Source organism: Rhinatrema bivittatum, chromosome 8 (genome assembly GCF_901001135.1).
Source record: "Rhinatrema bivittatum chromosome 8, aRhiBiv1.1, whole genome shotgun sequence".
Lineage (NCBI taxonomy): Eukaryota > Metazoa > Chordata > Amphibia > Gymnophiona > Rhinatrematidae > Rhinatrema > Rhinatrema bivittatum.
In genome coordinates, this window is record NC_042622.1 from 96,720,975 (window position 1) to 96,741,821 (window position 20,847).

At 45.1% G+C, this 20,847-nt stretch overlaps 1 protein-coding gene across 1 annotated transcript in view; it reads left to right on the forward strand.

Moving 5' to 3' along the window:
• The first annotated feature begins 229 nt into the window (after window positions 1-229).
• Window positions 230-20,847, forward strand: part of QSOX2 (quiescin sulfhydryl oxidase 2) — a 245,999-nt gene continuing 225,381 nt past the window's right edge. The window contains 1 exon segment of the mRNA XM_029611684.1: window positions 230-605. Coding sequence (XP_029467544.1) covers window positions 329-605 — 277 coding nt within the window. The 5' untranslated portion in view covers window positions 230-328.

A 20,847-nucleotide genomic window follows, 5' to 3' on the forward strand; every position in this document is an offset into this window, starting at 1 on the left:
TCAAGTGTACAAGCAGCACAGTAGACACCTACGGAAATTGGTCCGCTTACAACACATTTGTTTTTACATCGGCCCCTTAGTGTTGGGGAGGGGGGTTGAACGCACGTTTTCCAAGCGCCAAGCCCCTTAGGGGCAGTAGACGCGCGGATAAAACAGTGCGTGCGCACTTTATAGTATCCGTCTGATAAGGCGGCTATCCTACATGACGACACAGACAGTGGCCGCCGGAGACGGCAGCGCGCACAGGGATCGTCTGAACACGGGGCTCCGCCCATAGGCTCGTGACGTTGGGCCCGGGTGAAGGGTTACGACTGCCATAGTAACAAGTATGGCCGCCGATGCCGGGAGCTGGAGCTTCTTTTGCTATTGTTTGTACTTCTACCGCTTCTCGCTGGCTCTGCTTCTCTTCTTCCCCTTTCTAACCGGGGCTCGGGCCGGGAAGTTGTATGGCCCCGAGGACCCGCTCACCGTCCTGGACAGCGGCAGCGTTAAGCAGGCGCTGTTTAACTCCTCCACCGCCTGGCTGCTGGAGTTCTACTCGTCCTGGTGCGGCCACTGCGTCAATTACGCGCCCACCTGGAAGGCCCTGGCTAGCGACGTGCGAGGTGAGCGGCCCGGCCGGGGTTGCAGTCCCTTTTCATAGTCTGCATGTGTCATTGCCAAAGCTGGATGCAGCCCTTCAGCTGCCATGGTGTATTACTGGGGGGTGCCCTCGGTATTGTGCACTAAGTGCCTGTCCAGCCGTTTTTCCTCTCGCCCTTCTAGGGTTTATAGAATGCTGGTTCTCCGGTGAAGGCACTCGAGTTTTTGCTGATGGATTTGCTCGTTTTGCTTGAGATTCAAGTGCATTGGCTGGATTCTGAAGTGGTGAGCAAGTTGAAAACTCATAGTAGCTAAAGGTTGAACAATTTAATTCTGGTATTATGTATAAATAGGTCAAGGTAAAAAAAAAATAGAGCTTGCAACGTAGCTACGAAGCAATTTCTTATGCCACCTTTATAACGCTGTCTCAAAATGATGTGATCTTTGTATATGAGGAATTCACTTTTTTGAGATCCAGATGTCTCTGAAATTATAATTTATCGGAAAAAGTGAGTCTCTTTGAGAGGGTCCCCAGATGTAAGTATTTGTGTATAAAACAGGGCACGGTTTAACTAGTAATAAGAGCAGAATATGTTGAAAAGAAATGTATTTGCCTGGTGATTGATCTAATCCTGTGGTTGACTGTGTTTCGAGCATATTGCCGGTCTGGATAAGCACGTTCAGTTCTGGATTTAAAAGCTTGCTTATATAAAGGTCCTTTATATCCACCCTAACCGGTTTTCCGTAGTATTAGTACACCAAATATAATATGTAATCATTTCTAAAAGGATATCCTCCAGGGCTTTGCTTTGGTGCCCTCAGTATTATCTGCTTTTTTTTTTTTTATTGCTGTCTTTATACTCTCATTTTTAAAATGCATTTTTTAAGTCAGGAGTTTCATTAGTATCAACAATATGGACAAAGTTGACACTTAAAACGTTTCTGTAACTGTTGAGAGTTATAGTATCTTATTCTAAAGCTACTAGGGCTTGTGCTTGAGAATTGTTCATGTTTGTCCTGCCAGGGATCTGCTGTTAAGCAATGATTTACAAATAAAAGCAGCTTTATATAAATTACTTTTTCTTCCATTATTAGAACTTGTTTACATAAGCTTCATCTTTATAATTGAAAACAGACTGTTCAGATTTTTTTTCTTTTGTAAATATCGGTGTAACCTTGCCTTTTGCTGTGACATGAGCATTTTGAACACAGAATTGAGTGAGGAAATAGATGTGAGATTTAAACCTGTGAAGGTATTGATGTTGAAATGTTATACACATTTACACTGAATAATAGAAGTGACAAGGTCAAAACCTGAGGTTGGAGCTTTTGAAAGTTGATAGATGAATTTAGAGAATAGAATTCTGATGCTTAGTCAAGGAGATGCCTTTCAGTTGATTCAGACTTCATAGAAATGGAGATATGCATCATATTATGTCTTTTTGAGTACACAAAATTGATGCAAATAAGATTTGGTGGGAGTTTAGAAACACAAAATAAATCTTACAGCAATTTACAAATAGTTTCAAATGCCATCTGTCTAAAGCTGTACTGTACCTGTATCACAAATTAATGCTGCATTGCTTGAAATTTTCATATTTCCAGAGACATTGCCATGTGTGTGTGCGTAAGGAATCAAGTGCTTGTACAAGGTGCCAAGCTTGCACTACTGAAAACATCTTCATTTACTAACAGGGCAGGGGAACTGTAGTGCAATTCTACTTGCACACTGTCATTGTGGTGTGCCTCAACCCTCACTGTGGAAGGAGAGAGGGAAATGTTTCTTGCTGCATTAGTTGGGATTCTGCTGAACTGCCAATGGGGGGGTACCAGTTGTGATGGTGAGTTTAGTGATTTGGAAACTGGACTGAGACACCCAACTCACTTTGCACAAGCTGCTGAACAACTTTCATACAGCAATGACTCCTTTTAGCTAAAACTTAAAATGGGTGACTAGGGTCATGCTGAATTGGAGGAATGGAGAGAAGACTACTATTTCCTTGGTTCTCTTGATTCACCATTTGCTTTGTCTCTGGTGAAAATGGAAACACTGTAGACAAACTTTCCATTGAAAAATGTCAGCTTTGCCACAAGTAGGAAGCACTGTTGCTTGAAGTGCTATTGTTGCACACAGTTTGTGTTTATATCCTACAGGCATTTTACCTTCGATTGTTATGGAGCATATATAGTAAAAGATATGCTGAAAATGGCATGTCTACATATTCCTGTCCTGTACTACACAAACATTTGTTTTTTATGCTGTACCTCTGATTTGGGAGTCTACTCATTGTGAGCCTAAAAGCATGCAAATAATCCAATCCCAATAGTCACCAGCCTGTTAGAATACATGTGAAACTGGGCATGTTTGGTTTTTGTTAGTTGTTTAGTAACACAGTAAATATTGGCAGATATTGACCATTTGGTCAACCCAATATGCCTAGATGTTTGTTTTTATGCTGCTCTAGCTAAGAATATCTCCCACCTTCTGGATGAATAAGCTTTGTCTTCCAACAGATCCAAGGTTTTGTTTCATCTTTTTTTTTCTTTTAATGTTGCAAGACCATGAGTATGTGTTCAAACTTACACCAACATCCAGGACCCCCTCTTTTTTTTTTTTAACGCCCTCTCTTACCACTGCCCTCTATATGTCCCAAGTGTGTTAAAATTTTCATAGCAAAGTAAGTAAAGGTAGAAAATGCCAAAATGGCTTATCTATTCTGCCCAGTTGATTCATCCTCTTTTGGTAGATGTGCATATACATTTCTCAAAAGCAAGCCAGCACCAACTTCTCCTTTTGGGTTTTCTACCCAGTCTGCTTACTCTCCTGTCATATCTGTCTAAACATGGCTAAAGTTGCAAGGTTACCACCTTGCTTTCTTGACATATTGAGGGAATAGTACCATACTTTTGATTTCAACTACCTCGGCTGGTAAGATATTTCGATTTCCATTTTTTTAATTGAACCACTGCGTTAGTGTGTCAGGATAGCGAGAGGATGGAGACGGTCCAGAGAAGGGTGACCAAAATGGTGGGGGGGGGGGGGGTAGTATTGGAACACTTTATGTGGAGAGACTGAAGGATCTGAATATGTATACCCTGGAAGAGAGGAGATGCAGGGGAGATAGGATGCAGACCTGAAAGGTTTTAATGATGCATGAGCTTTGAACCTTTACCATTGAAAAAGAAACAGTAGAACTAGGGGTCACTGGTGGATACTTGAAATGCCCTTCTAGAGGAGGTGTTGAGGATGAAAACAGTAAACAAATTCATGAGGGCATGGGATAAACACTGTGGATCCCTAAAGGTTGGAAATGAAGAAAAGGGTGCATGGTGGTAACCTGCATGGAGCAGCAGGTTACCACCATGCACCCTTGATCAGAAGGCCTGGGAATTACTACCATGAATTGATTAGACTTAATGCTCTTGATGCAACTGTAGCATCAGTCTCCGCTTCAGTGACTAGAAAAAAGGGGAATTGGATTCAGATAACAGCCGACGCTGAGCCTCAGTTTCTACTGTCTGGGGTACTGAAACACAGACATGGGGGTGGGGGGGGGGGGGGGGGAGAACAAGAATGCTTCGATGGCCAAGACTAAAAGCAAAGCATATTCGAGCTGCGTTGTCTGATTGTAAATATTACTACTCAACATAAGGTTTGGGGATAACCAGAATAAAGCAGTAGTTACTACTCTTAATGAAGACTTAAAAGTAATCTTCATGGAGTGGTCGTTGCTACCATATGAAACTTGCTGGGCAGGCTGGATGGACCTTTTCGGGTTTTTTTTTTTTTTTGCCATCATTGCTATGTAAAGTCCTTCACTTCTTGGCATTCCCATGCTTTTTTTGGATCCCTGATGCGATTGTACTACTGCTGTTTTTGGTTGTCACTACTGCGCCGTGCAGGTTACCTCCATGCTTTCTTGACAAATTGAGAGAATCATACCATACTTTTGATTTTAACTATCTCAACTGGTACCGGTAGGTTATTTCAGTTTCTATTTTTTGAATTGAACCACTACTTTTTCTCAAAACATCACAAATCGGGTTGATTAGGACATGAATCGAAAAGCTTGACCTCAAAAAGTAACAAAAAAAATATATAGCTAGTTCTGGCCTGGTGGCTTTGTAGTAGGAGTGTGCATGGGCACTCAGGAGAGATGGTTTTATTCCCATGCCTGGCTTCAGCTTGCTGGGCCTGGGGATGCTATGTAGGTAGTGCTCCTTGCTTCATTAAGGAAGGTGTTTTAGCCCAGTGGTTCTCAACCTTTTTTTCGGCTGGGACACACCTGATAGTTCTCACATGCGTGACACACTGAACATGTGACCATCATGGGGCTATATGTAAACATACACTCTGCATCCACGGGAACTCCCTTGACCTCCAACAATGGATGCAGAGCAGAACTAGGGCATTACCCATAGAACTCACCATGCAAAAAAAAGATATTTTGGTTCTGATGACATCTCAGTAAAAGCAAAACAAACTCCATTTACTACCAGGCACTTTAGCCCTCCTTATGAAAAGGCAATAATTTACAACTAATGCATATCCTATTGAGAAAACACAACAAATAAGATTGATACAATTGCCTACATGCTAGTAAAATACCTCTCCTCGGTCATGCACATAGAACCGACCTTCACCAAGCACAGAAAGACCACAAATTATAAATATGGAGACAAACTGGAATGGAAAACCAAAAAAAGCCACTCTGCATGCACAGAAACTAATCTGCACAAAGTTACACCTGCATTATGGAACACATAACAACCCTATCTAGGAAAAGGCAACACTACAAATATTAAATCAGGTCCTAAACACTAATCCATCTCCTATTAGGAAAACAGAACAAGCCAAGATGCTATAGATCTCCCACAGAAATAATTGTAAAACTATATTAATAAATGTTCAAACAGCTGATGAACAGAATAAGGTCAAACAATTAAAACTCATAAAAATTATTAAAAATTGTCCAAATATCAATACAATATTTCAAAACAGCAGGCACATCACATAATACTCAATAATTAAAATGTCAGTCAATCAAGAAAAATAAACTTAAAATGCCACCCTTACTTACCCTCTCCAGCAAATCTCCTACTCCTTTCCCTTGAAAGCACATACCAGGAGCAGCAGCGGCTGCTGAAGCTCCGGCCTCATGGTCCTCTTCTTTAGGGTCCACAAGTCACTCACACACTCCCCCCCCCCCCCAATTAAACCCTATGATCAGTCTTTGTCTCACACAGACACCAGTCACCTCTCTTCCCAGTCTGTGTCTCTCACACACAACCCAGTCAATTCCCTGCCCAGTCTCTCTCTCTCTCTCTCTCACACACACTCACACACACACTCTCACACACACACTCACTCACTCACGTCACCTCCCTGCCCAGTCTCTCTCTCTCACACACCCACCCACCCCAGTCACCTCCCTGCCAAGTCTGTCTCTCTCTCACGCACACACCCACCCCAGTCACCTCCCTGCCAAGTCTGTGTCTCTCTCACGCACACGCACGCACCCTAGTCACCTCCCTGCCCAGCCTCTCTCTCTCGCACACGCATGCACCCCAGTCACCTCCCTGCCCAGCCTCTCTCTCGCACACGCACCCCAGTCACCTCCCTGCCCAGCCTCTCTCTCTCGCACACGCACCCCAGTCACCTCCCTGCCCAGCCTCTCTCTCTCGCACACGCACCCCAGTCACCTCCCTGCCCAGCCTCTCTCTCTCGCACACGCACCCCAGTCACCTCCCTGCCCAAGCCTCTCTCTCTCGCACACGCACCCCAGTCACCTCCCTGCCCAGCCCTCTTGCACACGCACCCCAGTCACCTCCCTGCCCAGCCTCTCTCTCGCACACTGCACCCCAGTCACCTCCCTGCCCAGCCTCTCTCTCTCGCACATGCACCCCAGTCACCTCCCTGCCCAGCCTCTCTCTCTCGCACATGCACCCCAGTTACCTCCCTGCCCAGCCTCTCTCTCTCGCACATGCACCCAGTTACCTCCCTGCCCAGCCTCTCTCTCTCGCACATGCACCCCAGTTACCTCCCTGCCCAGCCTCTCTCTCTCGCACACTGCACCCCAGTTACCTCCTGCCCAGCCTCTCTCTCTCGCACACGCACCCCAGTTCACCTCCCTGCCCAGCCTCTCTCTCTCGCACACGCACCCCAGTCCCCTCCCTGCCCAGCCTCTCTCTCTCGCACACGCACCCCAGTCACCTCCCTGCCCAGCCTCTCTCTCTCGCACATGCACCCCAGTCACCTCCCTGCCCAGCCTCTCTCTCTCGCACACGCACCCCAGTCACCTCCCTGCCCAGCCTCTCTCTCTCGCACACGCACCCCAGTCACCTCCGTGCCAGCCTCTCTCTCTCGCACACGCACCCCAGTCACCTCCCTGCCCAGCCTCTTGCACACGCACCCCAGTCACCTCCCTGCCAGCCTCTCTCTCTCTCACGCGCACACGCACCCCAGTCACCTCCCTGCCCAGCCTCTCTCTCTCTCACGCGCACACGCACCCCAGTCACCTCCCTGCCCAGCCTCTCTCTCTCACGCGCACATGCACCCCAGTCACCTCCCTGCCCAGCCTCTCTCTCTCACATGCGCACACGCACGCACACACAGACACACTCCAGTCACCTCCCTGCCCAGTCTCTGCCACACACACACACACACCCCAGTCACCTCCCTGCCCAGTCTCTGCTCTCACACACACTTTGCTTAGAGCCCCAATGCTGTGTTCCCTTTAATTTCGCAGTGGCAGATTTCCCAGTGCTGCCACTGCCTGCTCAGCCACACTGAAGCAGCAAACATTTATTTTAGAAAAATATGCCTCAGCACTCAAGCCTTTCTTCTGGCTGTCGGAATATCCCTAGGCTCCCGCCCCCCCCCCCCCCCATCTGCCTGCTTTTACGGCCGCTGGAAGCTCCAATTGCCCCATCTGTAATCAGCATGGCTTGAGTGCCACTTTTACTTTAAATGCGATTCTGCCGCGCTCACTGTTGCATGGGGGGTGGGGGGGGGGGTGGGAAGAGAAACCCCGGAGCAACCGGCCTCAGCGTGCTTGTGACTCACTGCCGCTTTGGTGAATCCTTGCCGCATCGCGGTTCCCTGCCGCATCGGAAGTGGGAAATCCTGGTGCGGCTGGCCTCTTTTCTTTGTGGCTCGCCGCTGTTTTTAATTTCAGTACTTCCAGCCCGTGGCTGCCACGGGCCTGGACACTGCCACTCCTCCCAGCCCCCCCTCAAAACACCCCACCCCAGGCTGTGAGATTCCCCCCTTCTTCCTGCCCCACTGGCCAATCAGCGGCTTCCTCCTCCCACTGGCAGGAAGAAGGGAAGAGGCTTCCGATTGGCCGGCAGGGAGAAGGGAAGAGGCTTCACATTGGCCAGCGGGGGCAGGAAAAAGGTAAAGGGAAGTATAATTGGGGCTGTGGGACACCGGGAGCCATGACACACCAGCTGGTGCTTGGCAACACATTGGTGTGTCGCAACATACCGGTTGAGAACAGCTGTTTTAGCTATTGTACAACAGTAGCAGCCAGACTCTGGCTACTGTTGTCTAGCATTTGACAAAGGTCTTAAGAATTGTCATGCTGGGTCAGACCAAGGTCTATCAAGCCCAACATCCTGTCTTTGCCAGTGGTCAGTCAAGGTTGCGAAGTACCTGGTAGATTCCATAAAGTAGATCTAATTCCTATTACTCTCAGGAAGAGCAATTGCGTTCTTTAGTCTACCTGGCTAATATGCTGTGTACTTTTCCTCCAGGAATTTGTCCAAACCTCTTTTAAACCTTGCTATACTAGTTGACTTGATTATGTCCTCTAGCAACAGATTTCACAGCCTGATAGTGCACTGTGTGCAAAAGTAGTTTCTACGATTTTGTTTTGAATCTGCTTGTTAGTTTCATGGAGAATCCTCTTGTTATATTATTACTTGATAGGATAAATAACTGGTATTTATTTACCCATTCCACTCCACTTATGATTTAAAAAACTTCTATCGTATCCCCTTTTAGCCATCTCTTCCAAACTGAAGAGCCCTAGCCTGCCAAGCCTCTCATAGGAGAGATGTTCCTTCCACTTAATCATTTTTGTAGAAAAGACTCAGGCAGCGATGTGAATGGTCTTTAATTCAACAGAAGAAATTTAACACCACACCTTTGATTGCCTATGAGGAGATGTGGCAGGTGTGACTTGAAGATCATGCAGCCTGGATTATCCTGTGTGTTAAAGAGTATCGGAGCAGTTTTGGACAGGAGTAGAGGAGGAATGGACCACCGGGAAGGACCTAAATCAATTCCATACTCAATTTGGCAGGTAAATAGGTGACATAGCGAAATGGGAAATACTTTACCAGACCTGAGACTTGCAGTTGTGGTGAGAGGCAGATCTTTTATCTACCCATTGCTTGAGTGGCCCCTGTAAAATATATGATCGTGCTGAGGCCAACTCAAGAGCATAGAAATGTGCTCATCAGTGGAAAGAAATATGACTTTGGTAGATAGACTTGAGAAGAGAGACTATTTCTGTGATAACTTCAATGGGGAGGGTAGAGGTTATAAAATGGGGGACAACCCGGTTTAGTAGCAAATGAAGGCTGCTTTTATTCTAGCCTGGCTGATTGCAGGCAGGAGGAAACTGCTGGAAAAAAAGTATTAGATGCAGAGGCAATGCACAGTAAATTGTTAAAAAGTTACTAATTCATTTTTTTAAAATATAAAGCAGAACATAAAGCTAGTCATCCAAAGGGTGACCACACTGAAATGCACTTCCTCAGGTATATAGTATTTTTTCAACCTTTTCAAAGGGATACATTGGAAGCATTCAGAGCTCCTAGGGGAAGAGTTGGCGCACTTTATTTATTTTTTTTTTGAACAGTGCCACTTTTCTGGCTTTCATCTGCACCAGTGGTTGGGGGAGGGTCATTCCACCCCACCCCACAACACCCCTTGGAACTTAGTGCTACTACCTCTCTTCCCCAGCAGCTTGGTTAGTTCCCAGGCTGGATCAGGCAAAAAAACTAATCACCCTAATGGTCCAGCCTGAGGATTAACATGCTGGGTCTGTCTTCTACTCCCTGCCCAAAGGTCCTCTGTTCGGGCATGCTTTCCTCCCTCTCCACCCATGTTGCCATGCTCTTCCTCCATTTCCTTTCCTCAGATCTCTCAGTCCCCACTGACAAGCCTCTTCACTGTTGCTGTTTTTCTTCCCCATAACTGTGCTTCAGTGGGGGAGGAGAGAAAATGCAAGTACTCTGGTGACTCAGCAGCCAGAATGTGGGGCAAGCACTAACTCCTTTCTTTCCCGCTGGCAAGAGCAGACACTGCTATCGTCCCCTTTCACTTGTCAGAGCCGCTGGCAGTATGAGAGAAGCCGTAGCAGTGGGAGAGGGAGTGGCGCTGGTGACAGCTGGTCACAGGTGTTGGTGCTTGCAGTACTCCCTTGAATTTGCTGAGTGCTTGTGCTTGCTGTTGAAGACATGATGATGTATGTAGGCTGAAAAGAAGGTGCTGGTGGGCTGGTTTTGGCCCGCAGGCCATAGTTTGCCTACCCCTGCCCTAGGGGGGAATGTCATGGTCATCACTCAAAAGTGAAACTTAGTGACTGGATTCAGGGCCCATGATTGATCCCCAGCCCAGGACTGTTGCTGCAATGACCAGACTAACCATATTGGTGGGGAGGGCGATTAAACTAGGAGAAAAACATCTGGGTAGATGTGAATGAAGGCTCCTAATGCCAGATCCCTGCCCTTGTTCCCGCTGAGAGAGAAGTTCAAAGGAGAAGCAGGAAACCATGAAGAAAAAAAAAAAAAAAAAAATTGGCAACCTGTTTTTATGGAGTTGCTCAGAACATAGGGGCATCCTGATAGGTTTCAAGGAATTAATACAGTGCTCATGTGGAGAAAAAAACTTTGGCACATGAAAATATGGTGAGAAAATATATCCACTGATGTCTGTAATTCAATAGGCTGGCGAGTGGTAAAATTATCTAGATAACCTTAGCCAAATTTTCAGCGAGACAAGGCTCCTGCTGAATAAATTCGGCTAAAATCATCTAGATAACTTTATCCATATATTTTCAGAGGGTCAGGTAAAGTTAACTGGTTATATTCAAAATACAGCCAGTTAAGAAGTAAAAAAAAAAAAAAAAAAGTAAAAAAACCCCCCACCCTTTTGGGCCAGCAGGCCCAATCCCCCTGGCCCACAAAATGTAAAAAACAAAACCAGCTGGGTTGTAATGCCAGATTTTCTTCCCCCTGCAGCTACCCAAAATGGAAAAAAAAAACCAAACACCAAAAACCAAAACAATGTAAGTGACGGCCATAGCTTATATATATTTTGCATGTAGTTCTCAGCACTGAAAATCCATCGGGGAGCATTTTATTTTTATCTTATGATGGAATGGTGGTGTAGGTCAGGGGTGTACAAATCTTTCCTTGAGGCCAATCTGGTTAAAGGATACCTATTATAGGCATGCATGAACTATATTTGCATACTGTAAATTTGCATATTTTGATTACTCTGTGGATCCTCGTGACCAGAACTCAGAAACCCCTCATTTAGTTAATGCACAAGAACAGCTTTCAACTTCAAATGAGACCAATATGAGGTTAGGGACTGATCTGACTTTCACATCATGTGTGCGTGTGTGTCAGCCATAAGAAAAGCTCTGCTGGTTTGGCATTCAGACTAAACTTATTGAATCACTGAATATTAAAATAAAAGCTGCCAAAGTGGAGCTAATTCATAAGTCGTCACTGGTTACACTTCCCCCATCATTTTTCTCTGTTTTACAGCACCATCTCTACCCATCATGGCTTCCCTGGACTACATAAGATCCCCATCTCTAACTGAGGGCTAAAAGGAACTTAGGTGTCTCCTCTAAGCTTAATCTTTACATCGGCAGGCATCACCACAGTAGCAGCTGGCTGACTGCCTGCCTGCCTTCCTCAGGCTTGGGTGGGCCATCTTCACAGTACATTTGAGATCAGTCAGACAGGAGACTCAAACCAGTTTATTTTACCACAGTTCTACAGGCAAATCATAAAATGAGTCCTGCTAATACTTTTGTATATCTCCAAATGCAGTTTTGCTGTCAACCATCTGTTCTTTATCTAATGTGATTTTGGGCTTGGCGTTCTATGGGGATTTCACTTTCCCCAAGGAAACTGCAGGGATGAGCAGTGTTGAGCACGCATCCCAGCTGCTGCTCTTTGACCCTCTGAGCATTTGGACAGAGATGGCTCTGCATTGTCAGAGAGTGAGACTGTTTGTTTGCATGGAGGTTTTCAATAGCCTTCATTCTTTGTATGTCCAGGGATTGGGACAGGTGGAAAAGGAAAGAGAGTTCTGGAAGTTGAATGAGGCGGATACCCTGAAGCCAAACTTTTTTTTAAATTTTATTTGCTAAAACAGAATGTCATAGCTATTGTACTCCAGTGAATACGTGTCCATCTGCTGCTGGATACTTGGTTACTGCTGGTGCCTGTGCTGCTTTTGGCACGTCTGGTCTGCAGCTGACATGCATAGTCTGCTTCTTTCCAGCAAGGACAATTTTAGAAGTCATTCGCCAGTTATTCCCTGCCTTCCCCCTAGCGAGCTGCTGATCACATTCTGATGTGGGTGACACGTGCATACTTCCTGTAGGTCACCCAGCCCCATTTCTGGAGTCTGTTCTTTTGATCATAGTAGAGTTGCTGAGGTTCCCAATCTGTAGGCCAATGTCTATTAATGGATGGCAGAAGGCTTGTTAAGGTCCAGCAATACCAGGGAACTGGAAATCAAAAGCAGAGCAGGCAGACTATACAGTTCACCGCTGTCCTCAAGCTTAAAGCCAATTGCAAATTGCAATGTTAAAATTGAAACACCAGCTTTCAGATGATATTAAATGGCTCTTTCTCAAGTGCTGAATTGTGGATAAGTACAATATAGATGTTTTATTATTTTTGTTTTGTGCGAGATATGAAGGCTTGCTCGTGAGTGACATGACTATGAATAAGATGTAATCATGCAAAGAAAGTGAGTTCAGAGCACATGGAGATTTCATTCTGCTTTGTTGGCAGGTGAAGTCTGGGCATAAAATCAGTGTAAATATATTTCTGTGGAATGTTTACATGTGGTCTTTGTGTGTGAATTTGATGCCTATCATGAAAAGCTTATGTATATAAGTATTTAATACCTATTTGTTTTGGAAAAGGGTTATATTTTGACAGGTCAGGTGATTCTTTTTCTGTAAATTTTGAAGAAGTCTTAGATAGCAAATGTTGCATAAGTAACATTAGGTGAATTTCACTTAAGCCCTGCTTCTTTCTAGTGCTTTCCTGTGTCATAAAACCTCTGTTAAGATGGACTCTACTCTCTGGGTAACACTGGATATTGTGACATACTCTAGTTTTTGAAGTCTTTTCATTGGTTTCTCATGGCTTAGGTGGCTAGTGAGCCTAAACTGCCCCTTTGACTTATCTTTGCAGCCTCTTCTGGATTTGTGGTTCAAATTTCAATGCACCCTGGAAACTGTAGTCTTGCTTTATCTACAAAAAAAAAGGAAGAACTTGAGAGACATAATTTTGGGACAGTCGTCATTTTTTTTTTTTTATGTGACCGGAGTTCAGCTGGCAGGAATGTTCACTAATTGCATTATAGCAAAATTAGAGACTGATATACTAAAGTGTGCAGAACTATGTAAAGGCTATACTTATGTTGCACCCTAAAAGATCAAATGGTGTATATTAAATGGGATAGTATTCATCGCTCTTTTAATGCACAAAATTTAACTATTTAATTTGTATATAGTTTTACACTTGTGACGTTTCATTTAAATTCATAGGTGAGTGACTGCAAATCCAAATTATACTAAGTAGCACATTGGCTATAAACGCTCAGCTAAACTACATGTGGAAAAACCCTCTTCAAACATTATTTTGGAAAAAAAATGAACTACACTTCAATATGCGAAAATTTTTTTTCTATGAAAATTACTTGTACACGTTTTGTTATCAGATTTATTTGCCTATAAGTTCCAGTAGCAAAATAGTGCATACTAAAACGTAATTCCTTATCCTGCTAGACTAGTCCTTACACATGGGAATTCTCCCTGTACAGCTGCTGGAGACAGAGGACACATCTTCTTTTCCCTTGTAACGTCACATCCAACTCTAAGGAAAGTGTGGTCTGAGGCATTTGCCAGTAGGCTCTGTTTCCAGTAGTTGTGGACTAGTAAAAGATGTACTAATCTGCTCCCAGGGCCCTGGGAGTGTACCGGCTCTTGGGATCCCTCAGTGGAAGCTCACTCCTACAGGAAAAAAAATATGTTCTCTTTCTTATTGAGATTTCCTTCTGACTTGGATCCCTGTACCCCTCAGAGCCTGGTGGGTCAGCCCTGGTCGGGCAGTCCTGAGCCAATAAAAAGTCCTGTGGATTCTCCGCCCCTCCTTTCCCCCCCAATCTCTGCCTTCCTCCTTTCTGTATAAAGGAAGCACTGAGGCACAGGTTCAAGATGGCTCCTGGTGATGCAAGTGGCCAGAACTGCGTTGAAGGGAAGGTAAGCACGCTGATACCGAAGAGGAGGAGAAACTGCATTGGTACTCCTTAGGACGCCTCCTGTGTGATTTAAAAACAACACCAGGTGGCAGGAGAAAGCAGTTCCTAGATGAACAGAATCAGTAGGTGTGCTTCTTGCGGCTCCAGAAGGCTCCCGACAGTTTGTGGTCTCTCTTTACTCCATATACGATACGGAAGCTGAGCTGGCAGAAACAGGAGCATGCCGATGCGAGAATGCACCTGCAGAAGGAGCAGGATGAATTGGCAGCAGGTTTTAGGAGATGATCCGGGTCCACTTGAGGCAGAAAACATCCAAATCCTGCATACACTGAGGACCTCCGCACTGCCCTCTAATGTTTTATGTCTGTCCACAAATGGCTACCTCCAGAAGAGCTGCAAAAAGAAGCTCCCACTGCTCTATATGGAGCTTTCTCGCCCAAATTTGTTCTCTTTATGCACCAGGCATTCTGTTTATGCAGAAGACTGGCACAGAGCCCCTTTTTAGTGATAACAGGCTCATTCCACTTTGGAGAGTTTTAGAGGACTTCTTTTAAGCACTCTAAAGCAACATTAAGACTTTAGGCTCCTCCATGCAAACCCTTACACAGGAATTGTTTGAAGGGTTCACCTTGGGAAGAATCTGAGCATACAATCTCTCTGGAATCCTTAGAGGGAGGGTATGTTCTTCTCAGGAAGAAGAATCCTGGGTAGTGAGGCTGTTCCATAGAGAAGAACTGTCAGCCCTGATTTCTAATGTAATGGCTTCTTTTAAAATTTCAGGGGCCGAGACTGGGGATCAGATGGAAGGAGATCTGATCTTGCAGGGGAATTGGAGACCCCAGAAGGCCTTTTTGCTGTACCAATCCTTAAAAAGTAGGATATTAATAGAATGGGATTCATTCCCTGGGCAGTTTAAGTGAGGTAGAATCATGAACAAGGTCTACCCCTTATTGCATGTATATGTATGAGGCCCTACGTATGCATGAAATAAGATAAGTGCCTGTGATTTTTTTGGTATGTGTATGTATAGATATTCTTTTAGTATTTTATTTTATTTATCCTGTTCAATCCTCATATTGCTTAAATAAACCTATCAGAAAGACCTGCAACAGTAATGTACTGAGTCAGTGTGCATGTGAGTATTTGTGTGGGGAATAAGCTCCTGGGTTCAAACTCTTGGCTATAAACCCAGTAATTATGTATGTGTTTTCATTGGGTAAGGCCCCAAAGTAGTCCTGTGCGCGTGCATGCGATAAGCCCCTCAGGGAATTCCCAGTGTAGACGCAAGTGAGATTAGGCCCCGGGTTCAAGCCCCCAGGCAGAATGCTAGAGTGCACAGTCTGAACCCAGAACAAATTCTTGCCTCTCTAAGTTGTCATTTAGAGGAAGCCTACTATTTGAAGAAGAATTGGAAAAACTGGGCAAGTATCTAGGAGAATCAAAGCCTCTGAGACTCCTGGAAGCCAAAGCTTGGCCAGGCGCCCAAGACCTAATGCTTAGGGAGTGCAGGAAGTTCGATCAACTAAATACATACCTCCACAGAATATCAAGAGAGAGTCTCATTTCTTTTGTGGAGAAAGGCCAAAAGAAACCTCTCTGCTGGGGCAGGCACAAGTTGCCTGTTCCAGTGATATTCAGCAGGTCTGTTCTATGATATCGCCAGTAGGTGGGCGCCTTTGTTTTTTTTTTTCATGGAATGAGCTAGCATAACAGACCATTAGGTCCTAGATGACATTCAAAGGGGTTAGCCACAGAATTGAGTGCTCTGGTCACCGGAGTCTTTATGGTCTCCCATCTGGTCCTTGAGTACCAAATGGGAGTTAATAAAGACCACCCTAGAATGACCTGCAGTCATAATCCCAGGCCCTTTTCGAGAATAAATGCCAGAGCACTTAACTCGATTTATTTCATGGTCCAAAAGGATGACAAGTCCTTTTGTCCTGTCCTGGCCCTGAAAGGGGTCAACAAGTACCTACATATTACCCCACCTTTGGTTGGAGATACTTTGCTTCATCCAAGTCAGATAGGAAGGTTCAAAATTTCCTAGACCGGCAGAAGCCTATTTTCACATCCCCACTTAAAAGTACCTATCAGAAGCTGCTTCACATCTATATACTAGCCAAGCATTTCCAATTTCAAGCCCTTCTGTTTGGCCTTGCAACGACTCCAAGAACTTTCACCAAGGTGATGGTAGTGGCAGCAGCACTATGGAAACTGGGCATAAGGGTCCACATCTATCTGAATGACTTGCCTATTGGGGCCAGGTCCTTCCAGGAAAACCAGCAAGCCACAGAGAAGGTAGTGTAACTTATGGAGCTCCCGAGGTGGGCAGTGAACTACTCAGAGCAGCCTAAATCCCTCCCAGTCTCTCGAATTCCTAGGAACCCTGTTCAGTACAATAGAAGGAAAGGTTATCCTAACACCAAAGACTGTATCAAATAGCTGAGGTACAATGTTTTCAGGGCCAAAAAGCACCCAGGATCTGGGACTTTCACCATCTTTATGATTGACAGCCACCTTAGTTCTAGTTCCATAGGCCAGAGCAGATATGCACCCTTTGCAGTAGTCCCTGCTATCCCGATAGTTCCCAAGTCAAACGAATACCAGTCTCGCCTCCCGATGTCCCTGACAGTAAAAAAAAAAAAAAAAAGTCTGGTGTGGTGGTCAAAACCTCCAGTTTATTAAAGGAGGTAGACTTGGATCTTCCTCCTTAGATCACTTTAACCACAGATGCCAGATCTGTTGGCTTGTAAGCCCATTGCCTAGGCCGGCAGCTCAAGGTTAATGGTCAAAGAAAGAATCAGTGTGATCTATAAACAGGTTAGAGACAAGGGACATAAGACAGGCCCTATTCCATTTCCTTCCCTTTTGTAAGAGGAGCGGCAGTAAAAATATTGTTAGGCAATGCCATTGCAGTAGCATATGTCAACAAACAAGGGGGCACCTGCAGCTGTACTCTAGCAATAGAAGCAGCCATGCTCTTTAGGTTGGCATCCCACATTTGTGAGAATTTTTAAGCTGATTTCCTGAGTAGATGCAGGCTAGATCCCGAGGAATGACAAAAAGAAACCTTTCAGATGGGGGGGGGGGGGGCACAGCACCCATCAGTGGGCTTAATGGTGACCTTGGTGAGTGCCAAGTCAGACAGGTTTTTCAGGCAATGGAAAGAAACAGGATTCAGTGGAATAGATGCCCTGATAAAACTCTGGTCAAAAGGTAATCTCCTGAATGTGCTCCTATTTTGTCATCTCATAGGCAAAACATTAAGAATAGATGTTACTATCCTTTTTAATTGATAATCCCAGATTGGCCAAGCAGGTCATGGTATGCGGACCTAATAAGGCTAGTAGTGGGAACCCTATTAGTCTTCCCAGGGGCACGGGCTCCTGTGGCAGGGTGCAATACCAATGGAAGACCCAGCTCTATTGTGTCTTATATCTTGGGCTTTGAGAGGATGAGTTTGCGAATAAAGGACTACTCTCTGCTAGTAATTGCAACAATGCTGAAAACACAAAAGTATCCACATCCCTCGCTTACATACAGGTTTGACACCTTTTTGAGAGTTTTTGTAAGGATCGTAATATCTCACCCTGGAGGGCAGACATCTCACATATTTTAGACTTCATCCAAAAAAGACTAGACAAAGGCCTAGCCCTAAACTTTTGAATGTATAGATGGTATCTGTATGTTATGGAGGACCTTTTAAGGACTGTAAGTAGCTGTACATCCAGACATAATCCAGTTCCTCAGAAGGGCAAAGTGGATCAGATGCCCTTCGACTGGTGGTGCTGTAATGGAACCTCAGTCTAGTTTTCCAAACCCTAACAGTCCTCCAATAAAACAATTTTTAAAGGATACCTCCTCAGCCTTCCTAGTGGTCAATTATTCCACCAAGCATATCTTGCAGCTACAGGCCCGATCATGTAGCGACCCCTATTTTATTAGATTACCTTTCGTCCAATCCTGTCTTTTCTTTTTTTTGCCAAAGATGATGTTTCCCTTTCACCTAAATCAGTGTCCCTTCCACCACTCAAAGATTACAGGTCCAAAGGATGTCAGGTGCATACTACTGAGATATCTAAAGGTGACAAATCCTTTTCAAAAGACAGAAATATTGTGCTCTATGGAGGCCTGCGGAAGGAAGAGGCAGCCTCCAAGGAGACTATAGCCAAATGGATTAAGGAGGCAATTATCAGCCTATTTACTCAGGAGTAAACAGTTTCTACTCTAGCTCTGTGCGCATTCCACCAGACAACAGGTGACATCTTGGACGGAGGCATCATCCGTTGCTCCTGATATTTGCAAGGTGGCCTTTTTGCATTTGCTGTCCGTATTCTTTTACCAAATATTACAGATTGGATGTCTAAGCCAAGGCACGGTCGTCTTTCTACTCAGGTTCAGAACACTTTGGGTATTTCCCATGTATAAGAACTGGTCTAGGCAGGGAGGATAAGGAAGGTACAATTTTATCTTACCTGTTATTTCTTTTCCTTGAGTCCTGCTAGACCAGTCCAAGAATTCTGTGCTGCTAGAACTTAGTGTAGTCTAGAAGCCAAGCACTTCTCTTGTACCTGTCTCTCTCCTGCCAATTCCTGCCCCCTCTCCGGGAGAGAAGAGCCTCTGATTTCCCTCCCATTTTCCTCAGTTGCAGAGAAGTAAGGGAAGCAGGTGCACAAGAAAGAGAAAACATAGGCCACTTAAGCAGATAAACACTCAGAACAAATTGGGTCCCTCTGCTTTGTCATTGTTCCTTATCCCAATTTGATAGAGTAGTTGACCCTCTGCTCTGACAGATGGTTACAGGCAACTGCCTCAGGCCATATCTTTCTTATAACCGGAAAAGGTGTGGCCTCTGTTTCCAGTAGCTGTGGAGGGAGAATTCTTATGTGTAAGGACTAGTCTAGCAAGACTCAAGGAAAGGAAATTAACAGGTAAGATTAAATTTCACCAAGGTATATACTAGGGGTGGGCAAACCTTTCTGTGCTTAGGGCCACATTATAAGTTATCGAGTGCAGCGATGGCCAGAGGGTGGGGAGAGCAGGTCCATGGCACAGCAATCAAATCTCTACCACTGCTGCAGGCATTTCAATATCCAGCAGGCTTAAGCGCCATCATTTTTAGCACCTAAGGAGTCCCTTCAGTCATGCATTCCAGCATCTACCAAAATCAGAAAAACCTTCAATCCAACAGGTACAAGGTGTTTTTCCCAGCTAGCAGACTACCTCACCTCAGTCACAAAGGAAGGCCATATAAAGTATAAATAGTAAGGTACAGACAAAAAGCTGGACTAGAAACAGCTAGGGATGTGCAGAGGGACGCCATACGTTGCATTCGTGATTCGGATTCGTCGGGGAGCAAATGCGTTGCATTCGGCCGTATGGCGCCCCGATGCATTAATATGGCGAGTTATATTCGTGTCCCAGCTAAAATTAAAATTAACTACAACCCCCCCCCCCAAGACTTACCAAAAACTCCCTGGTGGTCCAGCAGGGGGTCCAGCAGCCATTCCCTGCACTCATACCCTCGGTGCCGGGTTCATCATGGCGCCGATAGCCTTTGTCACAGGGGCTACCAGTGCCATTGGTCAGCCCCCGTCACATGGCCATCGGCGCCATTTATTTCCAGTCACCCTGAGATTGTAGACCTGGATTAGTAGGAAGGAGAGGAGGGTTCACAAAAACTTCCTTCTTTCTGTCTCGTATACATACCAATTCATACACACATTCGTGTATCTTTCTATCCTTTTTACTTCTCACTTCTTCTTCTACTTTCTTCCTACCTTTTCCCTCCCTCTCTCACCTTCAGTCATTCACCCCTCCCCATACCTTCCTTCTTTCTGTCACTCACCCTCTCACTCAATCATCTTAACTTCCCTCCATCACTCACCCCTCACTTCCACTCAGTCTTTTCTCTTGCTTCACTCACCCCTCAGTCATTTACTCCCTCCCATACACTCCCTTCATTTTCCTCCCTTCCAAGTCAGTCACTCCCATTCACTCTCCTCTGTCACTCACTCGCCCACTCAATCCCCTTCCCTCTGTTGCTCACCCCTCTTCCTACCCACTCAATCATTCCCACCCCTAACATTCACAACCTCCCTCTCACTCACCCTTTCCTTCCCATTCATTCATATCCCTTCCATTTCACTCACCATCCTCACCACTTGCCTTTCCATCCCTCTGTTTCTTACCACATCACCTTCTCTGTTCCTTCCCTTAGTTCCCTATTACTTGCCAGTCCTCACAGCAGCGCAGGGCCTCTTCTTGCTGGCAGGGCATGGAACCCCACCAGAACACAGACAATGGAGCCTCTCCTTGCTGGCTGGCGGTAGGAACCCTGCCAGCAAGGGGTCAACGCAACATTGAAATGCGCTGATGTTCCAACCTCCCTGTTCATGTGTAACAAGGACTTTTGATGACATCGGCAAGCAGGCCAGAGTATTGGCAGGCCCACACATAATGGAGTGTCCAAGTGATAGGCAGGCCAGAATAGAAACCGTTTAGGGCCGTAGTTTGCCCACTACTGGTTTATACAGTTCTGGCTTATTGGCTTCTTAATCATTATATAAATACATATTTTTTGCTTTCAATATATATATATATTTGTATATGGTTTAAGCTTTTGTAAAATTATATGAAAACAATTTATCTACACTTCCGTTTTATATAATAATTATTGTGTTTGAGTTGGGGTGGGGGTTAGCCAATCTAATTGTTTCCTATATTGGCTTCTT